At 43.2% G+C, this 27975-nt stretch overlaps 1 protein-coding gene across 2 annotated transcripts in view; it reads left to right on the top strand.

Annotated features, from left to right (window-relative positions):
• LOC128842886 (vascular endothelial growth factor receptor kdr-like) overlaps positions 1-21606 on the top strand; it is a 184018-nt gene extending 162412 nt beyond the window's left edge. For both annotated transcript variants that reach the window (XM_054039149.1, XM_054039150.1), the window contains exons 28-30: positions 570-648; positions 4182-4282; positions 16005-21606. In XM_054039149.1, coding sequence (XP_053895124.1) covers positions 570-648; positions 4182-4282; positions 16005-16209 — 385 coding nt within the window. In that variant the 3' untranslated portion in view covers positions 16210-21606. The remainder of the gene's footprint in view (positions 1-569; positions 649-4181; positions 4283-16004) is intronic.
• Positions 21607-27975: the final 6369 nt, after the last annotated feature.

Genomic DNA, 27975 nt, shown 5'->3' with positions numbered 1-27975 from the left:
AATAGCTAGGACTGGCTGCATGCTGAGTGTGGAGGAGACAGACAGCTGGCATGCCTTGCTGGGTGCTGTGGAAGTGCACACAGGAGTGGCAACTGCTACAGACTTAAGGTGGTGCAGCTTGCGCTCCCACCAGCATTGACCATGGTCTGCCATCTGTATAGAAAGGGAAGGATCAGGAAAGGGAAGGGACATGTATACATCCCTGTCCTGTCCTTTGTGATGGCTGCTAATGATGGTGGTGTATGGCCATATGACTTTGCCTGGTAGGCCAAGAGAATCCAGAACCCTTATCCTGTAATTTAAAATACTATGGGTTGTCTGAAGTCCTGGTAGTGTAGATTTTGTCAGCAGCTCCAGGATGGGGGTCTCATTTTATAACTCATATATGGATGCTGCTTGTCAGGGCCCTATTAACTGGTTGCAAAATGTAGAAGAAAATCTGATGAAGAAACCTCACTTTGGGTCAGGGACATTGTTTGAGCTACAGAGCCCGGTCAGCAGCCATTTGGGAAAGAAGGAAAGTTATCATGAATGGTGGCGCACTGATCTCTCACCCTTCTCCTTTCCAGTAATAACAGTAAGAAGAGACCGCTGAGTGTGAAGACATTTGATGAGGTGCCAGTGGAGAAGCAGAAAATGATGAATGAGGTAAGCGAGGTGAACATTTCCCCTTCCAGCAGGTTTGCAGGCCTGCTGTCATCAGGGCCAGAAAGAGTTTCTGGAGCATGTGTGTGCTTCATTCTGGGAGAGGGGACAGAAACCCCAAGGGGGATTTGGTCTTGGATCCAGGAAAGCGAATGGGATCCTGCACTTTCTTTCATGGAGCAGTTCAAATGAAGGCTAAAAGTATGATTATTTCAGCTCTGCTCAGTGCCAGGAACTTCATGTGGCCTCTTCTGGGGTCCCAATGACAAAGCATCTAGTTGTCTCTTTTCTCCGTCCGTATAAAATAACTCAGGAGCTACTTTTGTAGTTCAGCTCCATGTGACCTTCAGTATCATCTCGCCCCATGCTTCCTGCCTTAAAGCCAGAGCCACTGGCACCATGGGGCAGCCCCTGGCTGCTCAAAAACTCCACAGCAAGAAGCCCTCAGGAGACCATCTGACTGAGGGAGAGGGTGAACACCCACAGGCTGTGGAGCAAGTAAAGGTCAGGGAAGAGGCACACATTTGTGTCTCACCCTATGGCCCATATGCTCTCCCAGGCAAGGAGTGCTCTCACGCTCGCTCGCTTTCCCCAGCCTGCATGGCCCCTGTGCAAGGAGTTTCTTCTCCAATTGATGAATATATCTCTGCTAGGAAGGGTCAGGTGTCCAACTACAATTTATCCTAGAAAGCCGATCTCTAGTCCATCCTCTTGCCAGTGCAGAACTGTTGCCTGTTATTTCCTATTCCTTTGCCATATTCAGTTTCTAGACCTCCATCCCTATTCCACAGTCTTAGAGATCCGTAGGGTAAGAATTCCCGCTAGCTGCTGTATGCTCCCTCTTCAGGGATAGAGATCTGTCTCCCTGTATCACACAAGTACTTTCACTGGATAGACAGCTATCACAAATAGGTGACCAACTGCCTGCATCTGCATCCCTCTTCCAAAGATCTCCTCATGAGGGGCATTTCTAAAATCAGTACATATTTGGTGGTAATATTTTTCCTACATACAGGAAAGAGGGTGACATTAAAATAATGGCAGAATTAAAGTGGTATTGCAGTGGGTATCTTAGATAAGTATAGCCCTTGTGTCATCCGCTTTACTACTAAGTGCACAAGGATTAGTGCCAGTATATTAAATGCCAAAGGAATTAATACTGATTAGGTCAGTATTTCAAATAGTTCAAAGTACACAACCACACCTGTCCTGCAATAGTGCTTGTTATTTGTAGTTTTTTTATTAGTTTTCTTGTAGTCATTTAAAGATACTTTGAAAGCAGCAATTCAGATAAATACACCTCTACCCCGATATAACACGACCCGATATAACACAAATTCGGATATAACACGGTAAAGCAGTGCTCCTGGGGGGCGGGGCTGCACGCTCCAGCGGATCAAAGCAAGTTCGATATAATGCGGTTTCACCTATAATGCGGTAAGATTTGTTGGCTCCCAAGGATAGCGGTGTATCAAGATAGCGGTGTATGTGGTTGAGAAATAAATTATGGGGTCACTTATTGTTAAAACATAAACCTGGGGTGAAATCCTTGCCACTGATTTCAGTGGGGCTGGGATTTCATCCCATACAGTTAAAAAACAAAAACAAAAAAAAGCACGTTTTCTGTCGTGCTACTACCCCGTGAGAACATCTGATTTTCTGTTCACTCTTTATGACACTTGTTCACTTTTCCACTTCACTCAGATTGCATGCTGAAATAAGACTGCTCACAGTTTCATTCCTATTTCTAGTTAGTTTCCCTTTTTGGTTCTGGTGCACAGCACAGTTGCTGTTGATGCCACTTTCCAGCACTGAAGGGGAGTATTTAAGTTGTAAAGGATTCCCCCTCCCCCCCCCCCCCAAAAAAAAATGTTTTCATTTAAAATTTGTATAGTTATTTTGAACAGGGACCATGTCTACCTGTCAATTTGTGCTGCACCTAGCGCGATGGCAAACTAACCCTATTCATGGCCTCTAGACATAAGCTTAGTGCAGATAATAAAAATTAATAATAATTAACAATCATAGCTTTTGAATCAGAGCCTCCTCCCTTTTATTTTAACACCACTTTATCTTTTAGACCTAAACTTCACAACTCTGCAGGACAGATGAAAGATTTTTTTTTGTCCACTTGAGTACAAAGAAGGAGCCCTGCAAGATATGTTTACTGTGCCATATTCCTTGCAAGGAGTTTGTGTGGTCTAATCTGGTACCACACTTACGTTTTCTTTAGTTCAGTAAGAAGTGTTTCTAATAGGGAGAGCAATTCTAGAAGATATTTAAGATAGTGTTTAACTCAGGAGACCTATAAATGGATGTGCACTTTATAAACCTTCATTCAGATTTCAGCTCCACAATCTAGAAGGTACCCCTACATCATTAATAACAGATTTCAAGTTTAAAATGGCAAAAAGCTTCTTGTTGTGATATGTGTATGTAGAATTTCTCTTTAAAATACCAGAAAACCAAAATAAGAGAGAAGAATCGTCAGTTATGTTTGCTTTCTTTTATTTGACACAGTCTTCCCTCACTATTAATGTCTTTCTGTCTGTATACATTATTGTATACATTATTATACACTATGCATATCATTGCATTTTATGGCCTTTTGAAAAATGATCAATAACATTTTTAACTCCATAAAAACAAGGGAAATTTTTAAAAACTAAATAAAAAGTACCAAGGGGCCCAGATGGCTAAGCGGAATGGTAACAAAGGCCCCAATTTAGCAAAGCACACAAACCTGGGCTTAACTTCCAAATCAGTGAGCATTATGGAAGAGCTGAAAGTTGTGTGTGTTTTTAAGTGCTTTTGTGCATAGAGGTGAGTTTTTAAAGTACGTGTGCCAGTGCTTTTGCTGAATGGGGGCCATAATACAGATCGTTAGCACTGTAGGTTATTGATTTGAGTCCAACCTGCCTTGGCAAATGCCCATCTGAAGACTCTTTGGTGCTGTGTGTGGAATGAGTTGGTAGGTCTCACTCCAGCTCCTAGTACACTAGTGTGTACCTAAAAAAAAATAATAATAATCACCACTACAAATGGCTTCTTTGTTGGCAGTACTGAGAGGCCAGTAACTGAACTGGCCTTGGAGCCTCAAGCCCACCTTTTTTAGGGACAGTCCCTATATTTGGGTCTTTGTCTTATATAGGTGCCTATTACTCCCCACTCCCTGTCCTGATTTTTCACCCTACCTAGTGATGGCCTCTCCAGGGATGAGGGAACCTTGCACTGCTCCTGCCTGGGCTTTACCTGCTCTGTGGACAAATGAGGGAATTCAGCCTGTAGGACTGAGAGTCTGGCCCCTATCACAACACAAAAAATGCTTCAGAAGAGTATTTGAGAGAAGGATAGACTCCAGCTGGAACTTGGTGTTTGAACTGGCCCCTTTGCTCTTCCTTCTCTGGTGGCTTTAATTGTTGCCCAGTACAAATTCTCCATCACGCTTTTTCCCCCTTGCTGTGAATCCAAGAGAGCGGCAGCGCTGTCCTTTTCAGTTACCATGTTACTGATGTCCTGTTCCTTTCGCTGTACAGGAGAGCGAGTCGGATAGCGGGATGGTGCTGACATCTGATGAGATGAAAAGCCTGAAGAGGCTGGAAATCCGCTCCTGGCCTTATGGGATTATGGCTCTAGCGTGAGTACTTTGGCAACATTTCTTTGGAGTCAGGGTCCTGTCCAGAAAAAGTTGTAAAAAAAAAAAAAAGTTTCTGATTCCAAATGGAACACTGTTAGTCTGCAGCACCAGCAGCTCTGGGCTTCATGATTACAACAGAAAGAGGATGGTTAATACATTTCAAAATGAAGAGGCACAATTCAGTTTTGGTCACAGCATAGAGAAAAGAGGTACCAGTTTGCATGTAAAACACAATCCCAGACTTCTGAAAGGAAGGCTGTTCCTCTAGATGGGTTTCATACATGTGTTTCTCTGCACACAGTGTGAACATTAATTAGTCTGATAAAGCACTAAAACCAATTTCATCAACCTCAGTGCAGGATGCACCACCAAACAAATTAACTCTTTTTCCAAAGGAGAAGCTGCCTCATGCTTTTGAATCATCATATTCAAAGAGGGGTCAGACTTTCAAATAAAGTTGGCTTGTTTCAGGGTCTAACCTGTAAGACCCACAAATTTGGTGCAAGTGGCAAACAGAGAATAGTATTTCTGCTACACAGTTCTTCAAAAGAATCTATGGGAAGGATCTCATTTTCTGTTCAGTTTGTTAGAAATTTACAATAAATTTCAACCAAACTGCTTGGAGTTTTCTGTAAGGACTATCACCGTAGTATCTAAGACAGCTAGAACCCTATTGACTCGGCTTCTCCCTGTTAAATTCAACATGGCTTTTCCACAATGGTATTTTCTACAATTCCCCACAGAACACAGTTGACCTTCTTTGTGAGGTGTGGTATATTGGGAGAAGTTTGCACTGCTTCTGTATAGCGTTAGCAGGCTCATTTCAGAATGTGCACAGTCAGAGAGCAACAGTCAGTACTTGAGAGGGGCTACTGACTTGCTCCTGACAGACAGAGAGGAAGGGTGACGGAAGCTTGCCTTGGCTTTTCACACTTCCGCTCCATGAATTCCCAGTTATCGTTTGGGGGAGTAGACTCAGTCTGTGGTATGTGATAAAAGTGACAGAGCAGGCTCATGTTATCCTTGCTGAACTGATGTAAGCTTTCAAATTCCACTTGTCCTGCAGGAACGGAACTCAGTGTGTTCAGCAGAATTCATTCTGCAGGACGGTGGGAGAATTAAGGACCCAGTATTGTACCTAAAAGGGGACAGCAGGCATCCTCACAAAGTTCTTTGTCTACGTGCACACTAGGGGTGGGTGCACTGATTCAAATAAAACACCTTCCCTCCCCTGATGATATTTGCCCATTTTTTAGAATCATGTCTGAATGAAACTTTTTTGTTTCTGAGATTCAGAAGTGTTCAGATGAGTAGCTGGTGGATTTTTCTTTCCTGCCCCTTCAGGTTTTCAGCAGGCATCAGAAGCACCAAATTCCCACATGCCAGGCTGCTCTCTAATGGCATTGCCATTCAGAAGCAGACACACTAGATACCCCAGGAGTGAGTTTGTTCTTGTGAGATTTCCAGCCCAGCTCTGTAGAGGTTCAAGCCTCAAATAAAACTTCTGAACTGGACACGGGACCAGGTCCTGCATTAGTGTCAATTGGTTTAATTCCATTGACTTCATTTAATATATGCTCTAATTAAATATCTCCAAGCTGGAAATCTGGTCTTCTAAATCCATATCTTTTTTGGTATTCTATTCAGAACTGTACACCAGGTACTTCCTGTGCCAGCCAGTCCACACATGGGCATTTGAATAGAAATCTAACCTAGAGCCAAGGCCTGCAGCAAGCAGCATCCATCCCCACCTCATTCTCAGCAATCTCCTGGCAGACAGAGGAGTGTTTGTCCTTGGCCTGTTTTTCCATTCAGTTCACCCCAGCTGAGAAGACCCTTTTGCCAGACTCTTTTTTTTTTAAACCATCTTACAGAATCTCTGTGGCCCAAGTGATACATTCATTTAGATATTAATTATGGAAGGTCTTGGCGTCCTTTCATTTCAGGACATGTCATCCCTTGATCTCACACACCCGTAACTTGAAAAACATCCCTGAGAAGCACTTGTAATAGTCTCCAAATGGCTTGGAGAGGTCAGAGAAGAGTGTTAGTTTAGCAGGGGAGATAATGTCACCCTTGTTAATTGTGTATCTCTCCCTATCAAAAACATTTACCCTGGACCCATTTCAAACAGTCATCCTCTTCTTACCCACAAGCTTTCAAAGGCTTAGCATGTTTTCTAAACCAGGGTGGCTGCGTTTATTATTTTTCGCCGAAATCTCACTGTTTATTTGTCTTGCATTCGCTTGCTCCGTCAAGTTGAAAAGTTGGCAACACTACTTGCTCGTGTCAAGAGTTTACTGAGGCTGAACCTGATACCTTGGGCCTGGGAATCCTGTTAGACAAGTAATAACTATTTCTGAAGTCAGAAGCATTTTACGTTGGCTTTATGAGAGCAAAAGAGGGACTGCATCTAAATCAGCATTCGAGGAAGTGTGGGACATAACGATGAGGATAGAGTGTCAGGTTTCATCTTGTAACATTAACGTGCCAGCACCAAGCACTGCTTTAAAATCCTCTTGGAGACTCTTTAATCAAGTTATTATTAAGATCTATAGCAGGCTTGGCTTTTGCCTGGGTGTGGGGTTTGTTTGGGTTTTTTTTTTTTTGTCTGATCTAATTATGCTCAGTTGCTCTGAAACAATTATTCAGGCTAATCTTGGCTGACCACCCTGACACCGCCCGACTGGGTCTCAGCTGATGTGCTGCAGGCGCCGAGAGGCAGCATCCAGCTCACGGCGCTGAGGGTTGTGCCTTTGCCCGAGCCGGACTGGGTCTAAGGCAATCTCAGTGCACAGGATTCAAACCAAACAATCGCGCTTGGCAGCATCTGGCGTTCCTGTTCAGATATGATGTGTCTGGGGAAAGACTGTAGGATAAAGTGACCCTTACGCCACATCTACACTACAGGCTAGGGATGTGATTCCCAGCTCACGTAGACAGTCACACTAGTTCAATGAGAACTAGCTTGAGTATGAATAGTCGTGTAGCCTTGGTAGCACAGGCGGCAGCAGCACAGCTTAGCTGGGCTGAGGACAAACCCTCCCGAGCCCTGTGGGTACATAGTCGGCATGGCTAAGACACCCCTGCTGTCACCCATGCTACCATGGCTAAACTACTATATATACTCAGCTCTCGTCGAGTATGGCTACCTGACCTGGGAATCACACCCATAACTTGCAGTGTAGATGTAGCTTTAGAAAGACAGCTGCACAACTAAGGTTTTCATATACAGCCCTGGGATCTTCCATGCTGTGCGGTCACTACTCACCCAGAGAAAGTGGCTCAGAAGGGTCGATCAGAATTCCTATTGCTACATCCTGTTTTCAGGTGAATAGAGGTGGGAGATAAGGTTGTTCCAGGCTGATGTATATGATTACAGCTGAAAACTTTTCTTTTAGTTACTAGTACATATGTTCTTGGGGGCAGTGACTATACCTATCTCTATGTTTGTACAGCACCTAGCACAAGGACCCAGACTAGGACTATCCAAAATTTTCAGCACTCAGAATCAATGAAATTTTGGCTTAAGTAACTTGTCCAAGGTCACACAGTGATGCAGTGGCAAGAGTCCCTAGAACTAAGGTATTCTTAGTTCCTGTGCTCATTATGGTATGCTGCACTGCCTCTCAGCCCTCTATTCCTTGTGTTCAGTGGGAATTGACCATCTTGGGTGTGGGGGAATCCGTGCCAGAGCCTTTCATTTGGGTTGGCTGTATATTTGAGATGGTTGGGCCAAATTCATCACTGGCATAATCAGGTACAACTCCACTGACGCCAAAACAGCTGCAATCACTTATTCCAGTGGTGAATTGGTCCTTTTGTGGCTTCCTTTTAGCTTTGTTTTGCATTTGGTTATTGTCCAGCCTATAGATAGGTACCTTATGAATGTTTCAAAAGAATGAATTTTTGACCGTAACCCTTCAAGTTCCTCTGCCACTTGACCAGTGAGATATTGATCCTGCCAGAAGGAAAGCAGTATTGGATTTCTCACTGCAGATTCATCAAAGCAAATTCTGAATCAGACTCACAACTATTAGAGAAAAAACAACCTTAGTGATTAAAGCCTTTGGTATTTTTTCAATGAAATAATACCTGCTATTACTCTGGAAAAGTGTCTCCATAAGTCCCTATAAAAGCTATCAGGAGGCTCTAGAGTTCAGTTCTCATTATTATTACAAGATGTAAGCATCAGGCATAAATTGGTGGACTTGCCACTGCACAGCTCAGTTGCCCATCTTTCCTTGAACAAGGCCTCTGATCACAGTCAGGATTTTTAAGGGCCACAGAGGCCTACCGGGTTAAGACTAGGTGTTTGGGTAGAGCAATGTGAGCAGCTCCACAGCACTGGGAAGGAGTGTTCTACCTCAAGCCCGGGGAGTCCCCACTTATTTAGAGCTCTGTTGTCTCCTGCCCCTAAGAAATACTCTTACAGTCATCACTCATGCATTCCTCACTGAGCTTTAGGCCATTAGACACTGGCTCCCTCTTACGGAAAAATAAACAGCCCCAGTAACGGGCTTCCAGTTCTTGGGGTGTTTTAATAGTTATTTATCTTCAAGCCAGAATCAATGGTTCACAGAAGAGTGAGATGGAAGAGACCTATGAAGTCATCTAGTCCACTTCCCTGTAGCTAATGCAAGACTGTACCCTATGGTATATTCTTCACAGCCTCCCCCGCCTCCTTGCCCAACCTAATACATTCACTGTTAGGAAACATTTCCTAATATTCAACTTAAATTTTCCTTTGCTTCGTTTCATCCCACTACTTTCAAGGCCCGTCTTCACCATGCCAGGAAACCCAGGTAGATTACAGTAAAAATCTGTAGTGTGGAGGGACCTAACCATATTTTAACCATGTCACATTACCAAGCTAAACTGGACTTGTCCAAGTCTTTTATCAAGTCATATGACCTAGTATTAACGCCGTTAAGCTCCCATCCTCTCTACAAATTTTAACTCTATTATAATTGGGACAGGACACAAGTCTTCTGACAAGTTTCTAATAATAGAGTAGACATGCCCGTAATTATACATACTTGGTCCAAACCTATCAGCTCCCTCTGTTGGTATTTACAATTTACAAAGAGAGCTTAGGCACCAGGTATGGGCACTGTAGAAAGAAAGCCTGAAGGCAAAGACTTCTAGGTGATTAGCATGTCCCCCTGAGTCACTGGTTAGCCAAACTATATATTTGCTTTCTTCTAATCTTCCTTCATAAGTTAGTTCCTCCGGTGCCTTAATCATTTCTCAGAGGGGTAGCCGTGTTAGTCTGGATCTGTAAAAAGCCACAGAGTCCTGTGGCACCTTATAGACTAACAGATGTATTGGAGCATAAGCTTGCATCTGACAAAGTGGGTATTCACCCACGAAAGCTTATGCTCCAATACATCTGTTAGTCTAGAAGGTGTCACAGGACTCTTTGTTTAATCATTTCTGTTTCTCTACACTTAAACCTCTCCAGTTTGTGGCCATCTTCCTGGTGCAGAGGAGCCCAGAACTGAGTGTGTAGTGTGAGGTAGGCACAGTCTCACAAGTGTATCACATCAGTGTGAAGCAGGAGTTTCCCCAGCTAGCACTGAATACAAACTTGCACCTGACAAAAGTGGCATTTTTCGTGTTTTGAGTGTGGAAATTGCAATGTTCAGATTTCCGCCACCCTACCCCCCAAAATGTTACAAATTCCTGCAAGCACAAATTCAAGAATTTTTGCATTGGTCCCTGTATAAGATGTTACTGTCTTGGGCCAATTTCAAAATGTATTTTAGGTGAAACTCACCCTCCCCACACATATAATCCCCTGGACTTGATTGAGACATTCAGCATTATGAAGGGCATAGTGAAAACTAACTAGTCCATTCTTTCTACTCTTTCCTTTCATATGAGAAGAGGTAATTTAAAAGTAAAGGTTAGTGAAGGCAGAATCAATAAAGGAAAATACTTCTTTAGGCAGCAGAAGGTCAACCGGTGGAATTCACTGAGCTAAATACTGTGGCTGGATTTTAACAGGATTAGGTCATTATTAACATTTGTACCTACATAATACTATGGGTAATTAAATCTCATCATGCTTTGGGCCTTAAACTATTCACCTATGTGGCACAGGAAGGATTTTTCCCTCGTATGCAACATTGCACAATTGACTAGAAGTGTAATTATAAGAGGGGTTTTGCTTTCCTCTGAAGCGTTGGGTACTGGCCACTGCTGGAGGCAGGATGCCAGACTAGATGGACCAACTGTCTGATCCTATGTGGCAGTTTCTATGTAGCGAATGAGATTTCAAGGACAGTCAGAACAAGGAAGCTGCAGCCTACCACTACAATATATATTCCAAGCATATGTACGTTTCCCTGCTGCTGAGCAAGAAAAGACTATATTTACTGACATTTCATTCTAGAGCATTAAAAGGTAAAATGTAAAGACCTCTGGATTTTTATAATTTAGGACATACATTTTGCATGAAAGGAACATTTTTGAAAGTTAATTGCATTTCAATTTGCCATAGACAGTTAATCACAGAACTCACTTCGGATCAGACTCATCATCTCTCTGGCTTGGGAGCAAATATTAAATGTCACTGTTTAAGTCTCTCTTCAAACATCAGTGTGATTTAGGTGACAGACAGAGCCATTCCCAGAGCAGTCCCCTGCCCTAGAGGGGACAGAAACACAAGGAGACCACTTGGTGGAAGCCAACAAGGGTCTGAAAGTTTCTCATTGTGTGGCCAAACTAAACCCTAATAAAATTTCTTTTATCTGGCACTCCAAGGCACACAGGCCCAGGGCCAAGTTAAACAGATACTTTCGTGCTTCTCCTTGTCTCCACTGACAACTTTAATACCTGGCAAATTAAAAGCCAGAATGTCTGTGGAGTCAGCTGACAAGAGTCAACAGGGCTAGGTAATAAAAGAAAAGTACATAAATAAACAGTAGAGCAGAGAGACAGTTCTGCCGCTTATTCCAGAGGGAGAATCTATCTAATGAGAGGGGATGGAAAAGTTGCCAAGTGTGTGGCATTTTGAAGAAATTCCCACTGGTGTTTTCCTCTGGACAATGAGAAAGAAAAGAATTTAGATTTTGATAAGAAAAGACTGTCACACTGCTGGTACTCTCAGGGTTATAGCTTATTTCAGTCACGAGAGGCAACCTAGTGAATAGTGATCTGCATTGCCATGCAAGGAATTTGGGTTCAACTCCTAGTCCAGATCTAAGAGGCTAGCACTGCGGAGTTTGCCTGCACAGTTTACTTCTCTGTACCCTGGAAGTCTCAGGACTGGAGTTTATTGAAGAGATGCAAGAAGCATCCTAGTGGTTATATTTCTGCATCAACGTGCAGAAATCATGGTTTCATTTTCCTGTCTTGGGTTTGAGCAGGAGGTACTGACATTTTGGGGAGGACAACCACATTGGACCAAAATAGGCCCTGCTGTAAAATGACACATCTCCCATTGAAGTCGAAGGCAGTTGCACCTGTTCATATGATGGCTGAATTTGGCTCAACATCTCAAGTACTACTGACTTAGAATGAATCCCTTCATAGATTGGCATATGCAAAGTATCATCCAACCCCCCCCCCCAAAACTCCCCAAACAATGGAGAATTATAGGACTGAATGACTCAAAAGTGACCATTATAAACTGGCTGGTGCACATACACATAAGACGATACATTACCTGAGCCAATACAATACACCAGACATGCCTGCCTCCACTTCTCCAGAACAATTAACATTTACAATGAAAACACCAATACTAATTCTAGTAGCCAGGCTGGTGACATCTGCAGCTCGCAGCGAACTTCAATTCCAGGCCCAGGATTCCAAGGCAAGAGACCAGATCGTCTAAGGTTATCATACCAGAACTTATTGAGAGACATTAGCTCCCTTTCTGGAAAAAAAAGACATTTTCCCACTCTGTACTGAAACCAGTGAGGGAAGGCGACAAACGCACAGGAAGAATGAGAACAGGAAATGAAAAATAGGAATATTATGAGTCTGCTGTCGCCAGGAGCAACCTCCTTGTTAAGTCTGGGCTGGGTCTAGCTATCTTAGATATTTGAATAGTCTCCATTACCATAGTACATGAACAGACCTTACAAGTTTTAATGAATTCAGCCTGTGAAGCATGGAAGTACAATTATCTCAAATTTTACTAGATGGGGAACTGAACTCAATGTCACACAGAAAATGTTGGGCACAACAGGGACTTAAACCCAGGTCTCCCAAATCCTCCACTAGTGACCTAATCATTGGACCAACTGAATCTCCTGCTGATCTGCTTTTCAACCAAGTGTTCTAAAACATAAAGACTTAAGCGGAAAAACAGTGGTGAAATCTGCTCAACTGCGGAAAAGGTTGAATGTGAGCCAACAAGGTGATGCAGTTGCAAAAAAGGCTAATATCATACTGGAGTGTACTGACAGGAAGACCGTATGTGAGACAGGCAGTAATTGTTCCACTCTACCTGGCACTGGTGAGGCCTCAGCAGGAGTACTTTGTCCCGTTCTGGGTGCCACACTTTAAGAAAGCTGTGGACAAATTGGAACAAGTCCAGAGGAGAGCAACAAAAATTATAAAAGGCTTAGGAAACCTGACCCGTGAGGAAAGGTTAAAAAAGTCGGCATGTTTAGTCTTAAGAAAAGAAGACAGAAGAGGACCTGAGAACAGTCTCCAAGTATGTTAAGGGTTGTTATAAAGAGGATGGTCATCAATTATTCTCCATGTTCACTGAAGGTAGGTCAAGAAGTAATAGGTTTAATCTGCAGCAAGGGAGATAGATTTAGGTTAGATATTAGGAAAAACTTTCTAACTAGAATTGTTACGTTCTGGAATAGACTTGCAAAGGAGGTTGTAGAAGCCCCATCATCAGAGGTTTTTAAGAACAGGTTGGACAAACACCTGTCAGGGATGGTCTAGGTTGACTTAATCCTGCCTCAACCTCTTCATGTCCCTTCAAGCCCTACATTTCTATGGTTCTATAAAGCAGGGTCATACCTCCACCTTCAATCAGCCATGCCCTGTTTAGCAAATGGGAAGGAGTGCTGGGTCTGAGGTAGGCTGACTCATGATGCTGAGGGCAATATTTTCCTCTACCACGATGCCTACAAAAACATGCACCAGTGATTAAACAGCTGGTGTGCAGTGAGCAGAGCTTTTCATACTTACCAGTTTTATCTCATTGTTTCCTTGCACTCCCTCTGTTTGTTGTGTGTATCTGTTGGCCTGTCTCTTGTACTTGGATTGTAAGAGCCTTGGGCCAGGGTCTTTCTTCTTGTTCTGTGTTTGTATAGTATCTAGCACTTACGTGGCCCAGGAATTTGACTGGGCTCACTATGCATTATTGCAATATATATAAAATAATAATAAATAGTCAGATCTCCTCTCTGAAAACTGTTTCTGTTTCAAGGCCATTAGAAAGTAGCTACAGTAACTCCTCACTTAAAGTTGTCCCGGTTAACATTGTTTCGTTGTTACGTTGCTGATCAATTAAAGAACATGCTCATTTAAAGTTGCGCAATGCTCCCTTATAACATTGTTTGGCAGCCACCTGCTTTGTCCATTGCTTGCAGAAAGAGCAGTCCGTTGGAGCTAGCTGGTGGGGGCTTGGAACCAGGGTGGGCTGGTGGCCCCCCTATCAGCTCCCCATTCCTCTAAGTTCCCTGTGCAGCAGCTGCCCAGCAGGTTACCAATTGCCAGCAGTTCAGCTGTCCCTCCCCCCACAGCCATGTGCTGCTCCTGCCCTCTGCCTTGGAACTGCTCCTGGGGGCCTCCTGCTTGCTGTGCAGGGGGGGTGGGGAAGAGGGGTGCTAATGTCAGGAGGTCCCCCGACCCTCTGCTCCTGCCCCCTGCTTACCACATCTCCATAGAGCAGGTCGGGGGGACACGACAGGGCTCAGGATGGAGGGAGCTTGCTGCCAGCAGCTGCTGTTTCAACTTGCTGATTTACTTAAAAAGGCGATGTACTTAGAGTGCGGTCAGCATATGTAAAAGGGCAATGCGCATCTCTCTCTCACACACACACACACACATACAGGATGTGTCTCTCTGTCTCTGTCTGCCATGCTGTCTCCCCTCCCTCCATTTGTGCTGCCTTGTAGAGTGTGAGGCTACATTAACAACAATGTGTTAACCCTTGAGGGCTCAGCTGAATGCTAGTTCATCATTTAGCAGTAAGGCATTCCTGGGAAATATCCCACCCTCTTCCACCCTCTGACTTTTCCACCTCAACCAAGCTTCACAATCCTCATAGCTGTGAACAGTATTAAATTGTTTGTTTAAAATGTATACTGTATATATATATATATATATAATTTCCCTGGAACCTAATCCCCCCCTGTTTACGTTAATCCTTATGGGGAAATTGGATTCACTTAACATCGTTTCGCTTAAAGTCGCATTTTTCAGGAACATAACTACAACGTTAAGTGAGGAGTTACTGAATTTACCTGTACACATGCTATGTATTCTCCTACTGTCTGAGCTCTATAGCATTGGTTGATTTTATACTCTCTCTAGCGTGTTTAGGAGTCATTTTGAAGTGAGACATGAGCAATGCATTGATCAGAGTCAGTTTGCGATTATGGATTATTGCAAAGAGATTCAGATCAGTTAGTTATACAGTCCTAACAACAGTGGACAAGTTCAGAGAACCACCTCCAGATCTGGATCTTTATCACCACCATCTCTGAATTATCCAAATCTCCTCCACAGAGATGCTTTGAATTCCTCGGGTGGAAGATGCTATAGATGAGCAAAATATTATTTATGAGGTTGCATATAATTACCTTTTTGGGGTTCAAGTGGCCTCTCTTCAAAGCCACCATGTGATGGCATCTGATGAAGACTGGTCCACACTCCCCTTGGAGTTCTCCTAGTTCTACCAATAGGGGTTGCTATTTAGCAACATAAATTGTTTTTTTCCCCACACCATCACCTAAAGCAGTGGTTCTCAACCGGTGGCCCAGGGGCTGCTTGCAGCCCAATCAGCACAGAACTGTGGCCCATGTGACATCCTCGGGGCCATACAGCCCACATAACACATTGTGGGCCACATATGCGTATGGTTAATAGGTTGAGAACCACTGTTCTTATGTAAAAGAAGGTAGCTGGGAATCAAACTAGGGTCTCTCAAATAGCACCAATTGCAGGACACCAGTTTGGGCATCATGCAACTTAGCTGAAAGACTGTTCTGTAGTTTTAAAAGGTTACAAAGTATGTGTGTGAGAGAGATTTGCCCTACAGTGCATGTAAAGTGCACTCTTGCTCTCCACATTGTTATAAATCAAAGTGTCTCATAGATTATTCATTAATCCCAGTTTTTACTGTACTTAAAGAAAAAACATAGTTTAGGATTCTGCTTTCAAAATGTCACATTCCCTGAGCTGGTGTCAGAACAATGACAGGAGCATTTATAACCAAGATACATACAGTACATTGCTGGGTGGTTCATGGTGAGCGAAAGAGACAGGGTATAAGGACTCCTAGGTATTATTCCCAGCCCTGATATTGAATCTCTGAGCGACCTTGAGCAAGTCACAAACTCAGTCCCTCGCCATCTGTAAAATGGGGATAATAGTTACATGTCTGACAGGGGTGCTGTGAGGATCTGTTCAGTAATGCATTTTGAGATCCTGGAAAAACAGATACTAGGCCAATGACAGATAAGAGCAAAGCTTTATAAGGAAAGGATCTGAATATTAGATTGTTTGTCTTTGTTTTAAACAGGCAGCGAGCTGTCAGCAAGAGCAAAGAATCCATGTTATCAGAGCATGAGATTGTGAAATACCAGCCAGCAGTACAGATCGATGAGGAAACCATGGACTTCACCCTGGAAGACTCAGTCCTCCTGCCCATGGATCCAAACCTGGAATGCCACAGCCCACCTCCTGACTACAACTCTGTCATCCACTATTCTGCCCCTCCAGTGTAATCAGCCCAGTTCGATCTTTGCACCTCTTTCAGCAATGCTGGATTCTCACATGCCTCCACCATTTGTACAGGCTGTTTAAAAGGACTAGGGTAAAAAGAGGAGAAGGAAACTGACAGGGTCCCTGCTATGAATGGAAACCCTTAAAGAGCAGCTACGTTAAAAGGTATATCTCAGCTTATCTAGCTAACATACCAGAATCAAAAATAGGAGCTGCAGCCCAAAATTGCCCCCACTCCGGACTCCCCCCACTGGATTGCTCAGTGGCAATTGCAGATGTGCAAGGTATTTCAATCCCTTTTTGCTCATTGCATACGAGAGTCACGGAGAATCAAATCAAGTCAGGTGTGAAAACAGTATTGATTCTGCTGGCCATACGTAAACCCTGCAAGGATTATACGCTCAGATGCTGTCCAGGGATCAATTAAGAACTGCAGCCCCAAACACTGATATGTGGATTTTGAAACCGTACATTATTTTAAAAACATGGGGATCTCATTGTCCCTCCCAAAATGTATTTGAAATATCAAAATTATTTTACTTATGGTTGGTATTCTAATGGTGTTTATAAATCTTCTAGGATCCGTCCTTAAAACCATATAACATAAACAGAGCATGGGTACTCTGAGTACCCGTAGAAAGCCTGGATTCGGTTGCATTCTGGGCACACTACACAGCTCATCTATTTCCCCAGGTGTTTCCTTTGTGGGAACAACAATTTATTTTAGTGCATTATTTTATAATGATTGTTCAGCACCCTAGGTCTTTGGATAAGGACTTTATAAATTTAGATAAATAAATTTTCCCGTGTGTGTATGTGTGTGCAACAATGCAGGCCATATGCCATTGGGACACCAACAGTTTAACACAATTATTCTGTTTAACTTCTGACACATATCTTTATAGAAAGCACTTCCCCTAGATTCCACTGCTGATGCCAAACACAGTTTGATTTTTGGAATACCAACCAATATCACACTAGGAGCAATCTGACATTTAGGTTTGTACTGCTGGGGCCCATGCAGCCTGACCACCTTGCTACTGTGGTGTGTAATGCCCTAAGCGAGTAAGTCAAAGCTTTTTGCAGTCAGGCCTGGCTGGATCATGGATCTACAGAGCTGAGAAATTCAAAGTGACCTACCCCTCACCCCCACATGCTATGTACAGCAGGAGAATTGTAGGTTTGCCAGCATGCACACCCATCTCCTCCTTGCAGCAAACTCACAAGTAAGCAAGTAAATCCTTGTAATTGAATGCACTGTGAAGTAATCTCAGCTGACATTAAAAATTTAGGCAGGAGTAAAGCATCGAGGATATCAAGTCTAAAGCAAGGCTGAGAAAGATGCTCATTGACAGTCATGCCTGTAACCTCCTAAATTATAACCTGGGAAAAGGAGCTTTACATTAATTTTCTCCCTGGGGATTTTTCCAAGGCCTAGGAAACCCCTCCATTCCCTTCCCAGGTCTGGCATTAGCAATTACCTCTTTCCTTCAGAGGACAGATCTTTTTAAATGATCACAAACCGAAAGAAGAAAAGGCACCTGGCAAACAATGTGATCATCTTTCCCTAGCTCCTCCAGCATAGTGAAAACAGACCAAACGCTCTCAGAACATTAGAATCATTTTCCAATTACTAGGTAGACCTGATAACATTGAAATAAGCATGAAAGAAGACTCAGGTATTATCACAGGGGAAAACAAAAAACAAACAAAACATCCCAAGCCCAGCGCCCCCTTACCTGTGAATGGTAAAACAGTTGAAATGGGGGATCCTCAGATTGTAATCTCGGTTCTCTTTAGTTCCTGAATTAATCTGGAAAAAGCATGCAGGCTCCCATTTAAGAAAAGGGATCTGCAGTAATTCACAAGGATGAGTCCCCTTGTTCCTAGTTGACCTGCTGGGAAGTTGTGGTCTGTAATTGCTTTATTGTCATTTTTGCACTTCTTTGTATTGTAGTAACTATGTGTTAACTAGAGCTGGTCAAATAATGAGAGAAACCTATTGGGGAATAATTTATCTAAAGAGTGACAAATAGCTCTTTTGATCAGCTGTTCAGTGAATATTAAATTGACCATCTATAGAGCTGGTCAAATAATAAAGCACTTGGTTTGCAGATAATTTATTCACAAGACAAATGGAAAAAATGTCTCCAATATATAACTCTGCTGGGTCTAGCATTAACAGTGTCAATGTGAGACAGTTTTTGCTGTTGTACCTTGCTCTTAAGCTTGTGAAAATTACAGTGTGTAAAAAACTTTTGCTTGCAAATTCTAAATATAAGGAGGCCTAGGGAAAAAATAACAGTTGCAAGTATATAAATGTGCTCTCCATTTTTAAAATAAAATTGGAAACACTGCTGTGCTAATTAGCTGCTTCCAAGAAAACTGAGCATCTTTCCCCTTCCCCTTTCTTCAGAACACAATTTGCAGAGGCTTTTATGAAACCAAAGGGATGCAGGGGTTGTGTTCTAAGTGGAACCAAGGGAGTGTCTTTATTTAAGGGGGCACTGCATCTAGAGTCTTATTATGGCTTTTAGCCAACATCCATCACAGTTGTTTTTATGTCACTTGAGAACACAGAAATGCAGGCCTGGGCACTCTCCTTGAGATCTGCAAAATTATACCCATCTTAATCACTGGTTCCATGGATGGGTCTCTAAAAATTGAGGACCTCTCTGTCATTCAAGGATCAGGAGACATCTAGGGCTAGCCATGCCTGATGCCCAGTTCATCAGAACCAGGACAACCCCTTAATCCCTATCTGAGGGTGGGAGGGTTTGGTTCCTTTATGTCAGCCTCAAAGCACTTAAGAAGTGTCCTGAACAAAACTGCAAAATGACCAAGGTTTGGACAAATGTGTTTCCAACTTTTATTTGAGTGGAAGTTTCTTTTCTTCTTCATGGTAAATGCAACCAGCTGAACTATTACCTGACAAGTATTATTCATGTATGTGTCTTGTATTTTATTTACTAATATTTTGTTTGTACTTTCCTCTCCTCCCTTAATTTAATTATTGTTCTTTCCTTACATTGGTGTATATAGTTTACCCAATAGAGGCAAATATAGCAATTCCTCTATATGATTATGTTTGTAACATTTTAGTCAAGAGAGAGATGGAGATCCCCTGACGTAACAGAGTTAAGTATCTTTACTAAACATTTCACTAATGCTTGCGGGCCAGGCTTGGTTTACAGTACTCTCCCATTTCCAGTTTATAGTCACTCTCCTTTTGGCTGTTAGCATCTTTGGCTCTCCTTTATTCCCTTTGTTACGTAGCTTCAGTTAGAAAACAGGGAGTGGAGGACTCTGATGGGCTTGTAACATTCCTGCAGGTATCAGCAGTGCAGCTCAAGGTAAAAAGGAGGTATTTTCACAGGTTCTAGTCTAACTCAAGGCTGATCTACTGGCAGGAGGAAGAGAGGAGGCCAAATTGCTAAGTGATGTAATGTTTGATTTTTCAGACTTCTCAGGGATTCCTATTTGACTCCAAGGGGCAGTTGGCTACCTGCCTTTCTAATCTGATTCAGTTCGCTGACAACTGTTATTAATCAGTGTAAACCTGTTGGGCTTTTTATGGTGTTTTCCCCTTCTGTTTTTCCCTAGCAACCCCAAAGTATCAGGCAAAGGGACTCTGAGCATTCAGGGGCAAGAATCTCCCCTGATGAACCCTGGGATGAGATAAGAGGCCAAGGATAAGGTACCTCATTGGGGTCCACAACCATCTTATTATTCTGGTGTTTCTTGACATCTATATTCCCTGGTTCCCCCTTTTCCTTACTATCCATGTATCTTAACACTTAATTTCATGGAAAGTGCAGATCATGTATAGCCTCCCTCCTGGCTTCTCCCAGTAGCTTCTTCTCTGCCTTTTGGCTAAGATCAAGTGTACAACTGGTTTCAGTCTGATATTGTCCAGGTATCCTGTACTTGCTGGGGATTGACTAGATAGCTAAACAGGTCTTTTTTTCTTCACCTTTAACTTTAACCTTTTCCCATCCTAAGACTTCCTACATTGGCTAGAGTTGGGGACTGTGGCTTTTTTATCTCTATCAGAAACTGTCCCGGTAGCATCTCCCTGAACAAAATATGTTTCTTCTCTTCTGGGTATTTAAATACCCAGCTTCTCCAGCAAGCTAAAATTTGGTGGATTTATAGCTGAAGTCTATTTGTCTCTCCTGTCTCCTTCAGACACTTTGATCACTCTTTGCCTCTTTCACTTTATCTTAACCAGCTGGAGGGCCCAAACTCAGACACTGGACCCATCTCCCCCCTCCCCTGAGTTCTAGGGCACCTCCAATCAAAATGAAAATCTCATGTCTCAGGCCTTTCTCTGTAGTAGGCTCAAATGAGGACATTAAATCTAGACCCCTGTTAAATTTGGATCCATACTGAGATCCAAATCTAAATATCTCCAAACACCACAGTTTGGATCTCTCTCTAATGTGAACACTGCTCTTTCTTGCAACTCTGTTGGGCAGTTGTCTGGAGTCCTTCAAAAGGCCATGGCACTTTATCACTTCTTCTCTGTTTCCTGTGTATTGTGAAGAGTGTTCACTGGCACTTTACTCTGTAACCAGTTAATCAAAAGCTTAAGACATAAATCTTCTCAATAACATTTCATCTTCAGCAGTGGCACTGTTTTGTCACATCCAGTCTTACCTGGGAAGTGTTATTGGCTTTTAATACAATTACAAGGGTGTGGTCTTGATTAATGGTTTCTAGCTCCCAAGTCCCAACTAGGCAATCCCATGGAATAAAACGCCTCTGATGAAACATCAGCAGCAAAATATCCATAACAAGATAGGATGCTACAAAGCACTGCATCTGTAGGAGATGATGCAATTCTGAACTCAAACACAGGGCCTTCTTCTTAAAATTAATTGGAAGGAGAGAACAGGAGAGGAGGTATGAATTTCCCTTGTTCGACCACAGCTCTGGTTTGTTTGTACCAAGTGTTGTTTCCATATTGTGTAGAAGGACAAAAAGTCCCAGTTCCTGGCTGGACTGCAAGAGCTCACTGGCATGCCAACCAAATATGATGCCTTAAAAGATATGCTTACTCACGAAGACTAGCATGGAATGCAGGCACCAAAGAGTGTCTTTGCCTGCCTGATAATCCTGTTTCACAAGAGCCAGCCCAGCCTTATTATTCAATTCATTTTTCCTTAGACCTTGAGCTGTCAAAGCTGTTAATGAAAGCTGGGAAAGCCCAATAACTGTGGAGTTAAGGAAAATAAACTAAGCAAGTGCCATGGTATTACTCAAATCACTATGGAATGTCTGGGTGCCCTGTCCCTGTCTGGCTGAAGAATGTATGCACTGAAAACTCCGCTTTCTTACGTAGTGGAAAATTGTATTGTATCTATTAACCAAAATAAAATGATTCTATATTTATACAGCCCGGGACTCCTTTGTGTCATCTGTTGTCTCGTGCGAAGTTGTCCTAGAAGCATAATATAAATAAACAAAGCAACTGTGTTTTCAGAGGGCTTACAGGGAATGGAATTTGCATTCATTGCTTCATGGCCTTCAAAGGTTAGGACATAAACCTGCCACATTGTAACAGCTCAAAGATGTCTAACGGCCATATTTGCTTAAAAGGCTCCTGATGCTGGGAAAATGCTTGGCCAGATTCTGATCTTCGTTACAGTCGTGTAAATCCACAGATCTGACATGATCTCAGCACAGTGTGGTATAGACACTGGCAGCGGATAACTACAGCTCGTTAGACACGAAGGCTCTGGTCCTACAAACAAATCAATAGGACTATTCAAATGCTTAAAGTTAAGTCTTTGTGGGATTGAAGCTATGCCCCTCAATAAGACCCCTAATTCACCAAAGCACTTAAGCACATGTTTAAACCTCACTGACTTCAATGGGACTGAAAGTTAAGTACAGGCTTACGAGTTTTGCTGAACATGGCTGCAATGCTGTCTGCTCTTCAAGACTCAAATGTGTGACATCGGGCTGTGTGACAAAGAGCGCAAGTCAACTGCAGAACATGGTGGCATTTGGGGTTTCGTTAGACGTGGTTTAGCATTTCCCAAAGATGTTTTTCCCTTCATTTAAACAGCTGCTTTGCAAAAGAGATCTAATTCAAATAAATATTTTCTAATAAACATCAAAGACCCTCAAAAGTTGGCTCCCCAGCTGAACCAAAGTTGGACCACTGAAATGCTGAGCTTTTTCCTGAATCTGGAACACCTCGCTTACAGACGGGTTCTAAAATGTAGAAAAATAAGATGTGAATATATATATATATATATTCAAGAAAAAGCTGCAAATGACATGGGGTCGTTTGCCTTGACATTTGGTAAGATTCCTTCTAATCACAGCTTCCAATGTCTCCTGTCCGTTTTCAGTGGTATGGTTAACGATTGTTGGCTGAACTATCTTTGATAGCTTTTCAGCTAAGGAACAGCTGCCAGTTTCAGACAGACTGGCCGAGATTCATTTCAGTTTCTTTTTCCACACAAAGGATTTAATTAGAAATCCGTTGTGTTCCAGAGATATTGTGCACTTTAAAAGCTGGCATGGTCTTGCACTAGACAGTTGGGTTTGGAAAACTCCAGAGCACTCGGTCACTTGGAACCTTTTAAAGTTTCTCTCCATCCCTTGATCCAAATAGTCCTGGAACTAAATGTGTCTAAATTATACATGTCATGCGAAATCCAGCAGTCTCCTCTCATTCACATAATGAGCAGGAACACTCTTCCACTGTAAACTATGAAATGCTTTAGTGGCTTATATAATGAATCACTCACGTATAATTTTGCTAGGCAATATAGAACCTCCTCCTGTATGAAGCTAATGTATCAAACGGCAGAAAGAAAATATAGAAAATTAACTTAGTTTGATTCACTTTTAGCTCATAACATAATTTATTGATTGCCTGGCATTATGCATGGCTGGAGCTAAACTTTTGCAAGGTGCCTGATTTTGCCTTGCCTTAGGGAAGAATAGTCTTGTGGGTAAAGCACAAGACAAGGACTAAAGGGATCTGAGCTCTTCTCCCAGTAAACTGTCTTTTGCCTCCATGAAGCAGAATACAATGAAAGAGAAGTCCTTGGTCCCTGGACTAGGCTGTACTTCTCCCCGGTACAGAGAACTTTATTCACAAGGTGACACAACGGAGGTGGCGCCCACATAGACTCAAAAGGATGCATTTATTTTTGTTGGTTCCTAACTAGCTTGTAAGTGCCTCAGGGTAGAATCACATCAGATCATCTGTTATAAATAAATAAATTAATTAATGGAGATATCCTATCTCCTAGAACTGGACAGGACCTTGAAAAGTCATTGAGTCCAGCCCCCTGCCTTCACTAGCAGGACCAAGTACTGATTTTGCCTCACATCCCTAAGTGGCCCCTTCAAGGATTGAACTCACAACCCTGGGTTTAGCAGGCCAATGCTCAAACCACTGAGCTATCCCTCCCCCCATATGAGAGGCACCCTAGCACATTGTTAAAAAAAAAATGTACGAAACCCATACTAGGAGAACCTGACTCTTTGGCCTCCTTTAGTGGCTGGCCCACATAAGAGAAAATTAGCCTGCTACTCCTTCCAGGTAGCAGACTTACTTCTTTATTCAAGTGTTATCATCTCATGGTTTTAGAAAGAGAGGTCTCAGGTATATAACCCACCTACCTTGTCTTAATAATAAATATGTCATTCAGAGGTTACTGAAAGAAAATACTCCTCACATTTGAAGTATCTGGCTTTATTTAGCCTAGAGCAGTGGTTCCCAAACTTGGTTCATGGCTTGTTCAGGGTAAGCCCCTGGCGGGCCACGAGACGCTTTGTTTACCTGGAGCATACGCAGGAACAGCCGCTCGCAGCTCCCAGTGGCTGCAGTTCGCCGTTCCTGGCCAATGGGAGCTGTGGGAAGCGGTGGGTCACTTTCTGCAGCTCCCATTGGCCGGGAATGGCGAACCACTGCCACTGGGAGTTGCGAGTGGCCATACCTGCGGACACTCAGGTAAACAAAGTGTCTCGCGGCCGACCAGGAGCTTACCCTGAACAAGCCGTGAACCAAGTTTGGGAACCACTGGCCTAGAGGAAGTTGAGCCAGGACACCCAATTCTTCAAAGAGTTCACTGGAATTTAGTCTGGAACTCTGCTCCATTTATTCTTCCCCTTTTTTTTTGCACTTTTATTGATGTCACCAGATTGATTTTAGCTGAAAGTCCAAAGAAAAATGCAGAGTTGTTTCAAAACAGAGAGAAACAAAGCCAAAGGAAGGTGACTGGAAGGCTAGGGATCAATGCTGAAGCGCTGCTAGGACAAGAATCAAATCTGCTGGCGGAGTCTGATTAGAGGCGCCATGGCAGCAGGAAGCACTGGACCTACAGCAGGAGAGGATATTGTAGAAAACAGGAATCAACCATTTGCACACAGGGCGGGAGTTCAGGCACACAAGAGCTGATCCTGCTCCCATCATGGTAATGGTCTCAAGGAGTCAAATTCATCCCTAAGTGGACTTGGACACTGCTTTATCTTATATCATCTTTTGGCTGTTTTTTTCTTGCTACTACCCATTCTTCCCTCGCTTGGCAGGTAAATTATATCACTTTGCATTCACTTACACCATTTACATCACCTACATGATATGGCATTTGCTAACTGGGTCACATAATGGCTTTTCCTGTTGCAATATCCTCAAAGGCCAAGTCTTTGTTGTCAGTCTCCATAATCTTTGTGCCAAGCCTAAAGTCAAACATGGAAGAAGTCCCTGCAGGAGACTCTGGGATCCTTACTTCATCACGTCAGTAGTGATGGAGAGTGAGGACAGCCCAGCTGTTAAATATGCACGGTCTCTGAGCTAGGCCAGGAATGGGTACACCACCTGCCTTTTTGAATTGACACACATATTTTCTTCTCTTTTTTTGTTTTTTGCCTCCCCTACCCCCACCCCACCAGAATATTGCAGGAGAAGACTTTCAAATCTGGCAGCGGATTTAAGATGAATAAAATCAATAGCACAAAGCAGCCCCCCTTTTCCCCATTGAAGTAAATGGAGAATTTTGCCCCAGCAGGTCCCATACCCAGTGCTGTGCCCTCTCTCCCTCTCGGCTGCACTGGATGAGCAATGTCAGCATGACCTTTATAAGCCAGAACTATATATTCTGATCTGCAGAGGCAAGGACTGGATCAGCAGAAGAATAAACTGGGGCATCTTTGGACACACTGCTTGGAGTAGCGCCTGTTTATTTTTAAGCTGTGCTATTGTCAAAATGAATTCCTCAAGCATCCAAAGGTTAATTTGCTTTTCATAACTATGCATTAAAAGAAATGAGAACTTTATTCTTTCCTGGGCGAGATTTGACCTTTTACTCATGTATATTTTTCAAATCCTGTCCTCCACTGTTTATGCCCCAAGCAAGAATGTCACAAGTCGTCTTAGCAGCGAGCACAGCCAACAAAGACAAGCAGGGGTAAGGCAAGGAGAGCAGGTGTGGAGTGGGAAACATTGATGTGCTACACTGCCTGGCCCTCATAGAACATCTGCAATTACCTCTCCCACCCCCTTTCTCCTAGAGCTACTGAGGCAAGCAGTAAACCACCAGCAGGTTGTGAGGTTGAGAGAAAGTGGTAATGTGACTTAGCAGCCTCCCATCCTGGGGTGCTGGGACAATTTTTAAAGTGAGGGCGCTGAGAGCCATGGAACCAAACTGTAAACCCTGGATACGATGGAAACCACTTCAAGCCGGGGGTGGGGGGGGGGGGGGCGGCAGCTCCCCCCACACCTCTACTTCTAGCACCTATGCTCACATCAGGCAGAGAGGAAAGTGGGCTAAACCCAAACCACCACTTGCCCAAACACCGGGATAGTTTGGCTCTGATTCTGATGGTCATGACTGGCTTACAGCTGTTATAATGAGCTAACCCTAACTCATGGGTTGGAATCTACGGTGCATGTTGACAGTCGTTATTGCATTGATGGAGCAGGCCATTATATTGCTACCTATGGACACAGCGTCACCCTGGGCTAACAGAATGTTGCTGAGTGATAATGTTGTCAGTGAAGTTGCAACACTGTCATGCCATGATGCTGATCCACGATTTTGTTCATTCGGGATTATTTACTTGGCCTGTAATGAATAGGACAGGCCTGAAGATTTCAAGGAACAATGGCAATCTGACAAGAACAGATTCCTCTACAGAACACATTGCCTATGCAGTACACCTAATTCCTGCCAGCCCAGATAGGGGCAGCTAGGGCCTGAGGACAAATCTGCATTTTTCCCTTGTGCCACTATGGCTGGCTCTGACTGATTTCAGTCCAGTGAAATTATTAACCATTATTAGTAGTACTTGCTGTACTGTGGGTAAGGCAGTTATTGCTTTCTGATACCTGCACCTACACTGCTGTATCAGACCCCTATAACAGTAACAGGAGCTTGTAGGGGAACACCAATACAAACCGGGAGAGGAATAGACTTTGCGTTGTCCACTCCAATACACCTGTTTTTCTCTGAAACCACGACCAGGAGGCACAAGAACACCCATGGTTGATGTTACCATGAAAGCCTGTTGGTGTAGAAGACGTTCAAGAACAGATCTTCCCTACGTAAAGAACACCCAGTAGTTTCCCCTGGACTCATGCAAGATAGAGCTGTAAAAGTATTGTCAAACTCTTTGTTCACTAAGGGCCACATTGTGCCCTTACTCATGTTGAACAGTCCCTTTCTCCTTACGACATCCCACTGATTTCAAGGGTGGCACAGTTGGACAGTAATGAATTTCAGAAACTCTCCAGTTTGCTCTGAAGTTCATGAAGTTTTATTTCAATCAAGGCTAATCCAGCCCTTTTTCAAGAGTCCTGCACCCTCCCTGCAGGGTGATTTTTTGCATTAGGTTTACATATTTGCCACTAACAGAATGCATAGCAGAATTGCTTTGGGGAATTACAAGAGGCCAATGATTTTGGTAGGGAGTTAAGAGCATTTATCTGCATCTGTCTCCTGTTTCAAGATCACTTCCTCTAATGATGCAAAGTATGAATAATACCAGCTGATTTCTGGTGGTGCTTAATGTAGCAGGAGTTGCATATTCCTCATACAAAGTGGTAAGGACTCAAAAAAGGGGCCAGACAAGCTAGAAGAATTACACTTTGGCCTACAGGGCAGTCATCATTTGCCATCACCTGCAGGGGCTGAAAATTATAACCCCATCCACCACCCTCCCAGCAGGATTCAAGAAAAAAATGTGGATAGTTACATAGATTCCCATGGTACCTTGCAATAAGAAAAGGCTTGATTGTTTTACACTAGCAATTCTTGCCAACATGCATAGACATAAACTGATCGCCAGCTCCAGAGGTAGGCGTGGGATTTCCTGCAGGGTGGATTAATTAGTGACTTCCTCAGGAAGATGGAGGGAGGATCATCTATTAGAGATTAGGTGACTGTACCTCACACAACTGATTGCTTGCGACTGCAGAGTGGGGCATGCAACACTGGGGAACTGGGGCATTCCTGATACCTTCCATGGTTTTCTTTCTCTCCCCCACCCCCGCTCCCAGAAGGCACAGTCTAATCCTGAAGTGTTACATACCTTTAGGTACCTTTAAATGGATTTCGCCTGCCAAATGTGAGTGCAGAGAATGTGACAACAGTGGGCTTAGATTAGCAAAATGAGGTCGTGGACACATGCCAGAAGGACCACCAAAGAGATCTAGGAAGGGCCTTGAGAGTCAGTGGAGAATATGAAGGCTGTGAGGGCAACAAAGATCTAAAGTAGCATAGAATAGTGGTGAAGAGGCATCG

This window comes from Malaclemys terrapin, chromosome 9 (assembly GCF_027887155.1).
Source record: "Malaclemys terrapin pileata isolate rMalTer1 chromosome 9, rMalTer1.hap1, whole genome shotgun sequence".
In the NCBI taxonomy this organism is placed as follows: Eukaryota; Metazoa; Chordata; order Testudines; family Emydidae; genus Malaclemys; species Malaclemys terrapin.
The sequence above is the reverse complement of the archived record's forward strand: the minus strand, read 5'-3'. Positions and strand labels throughout refer to the sequence as shown.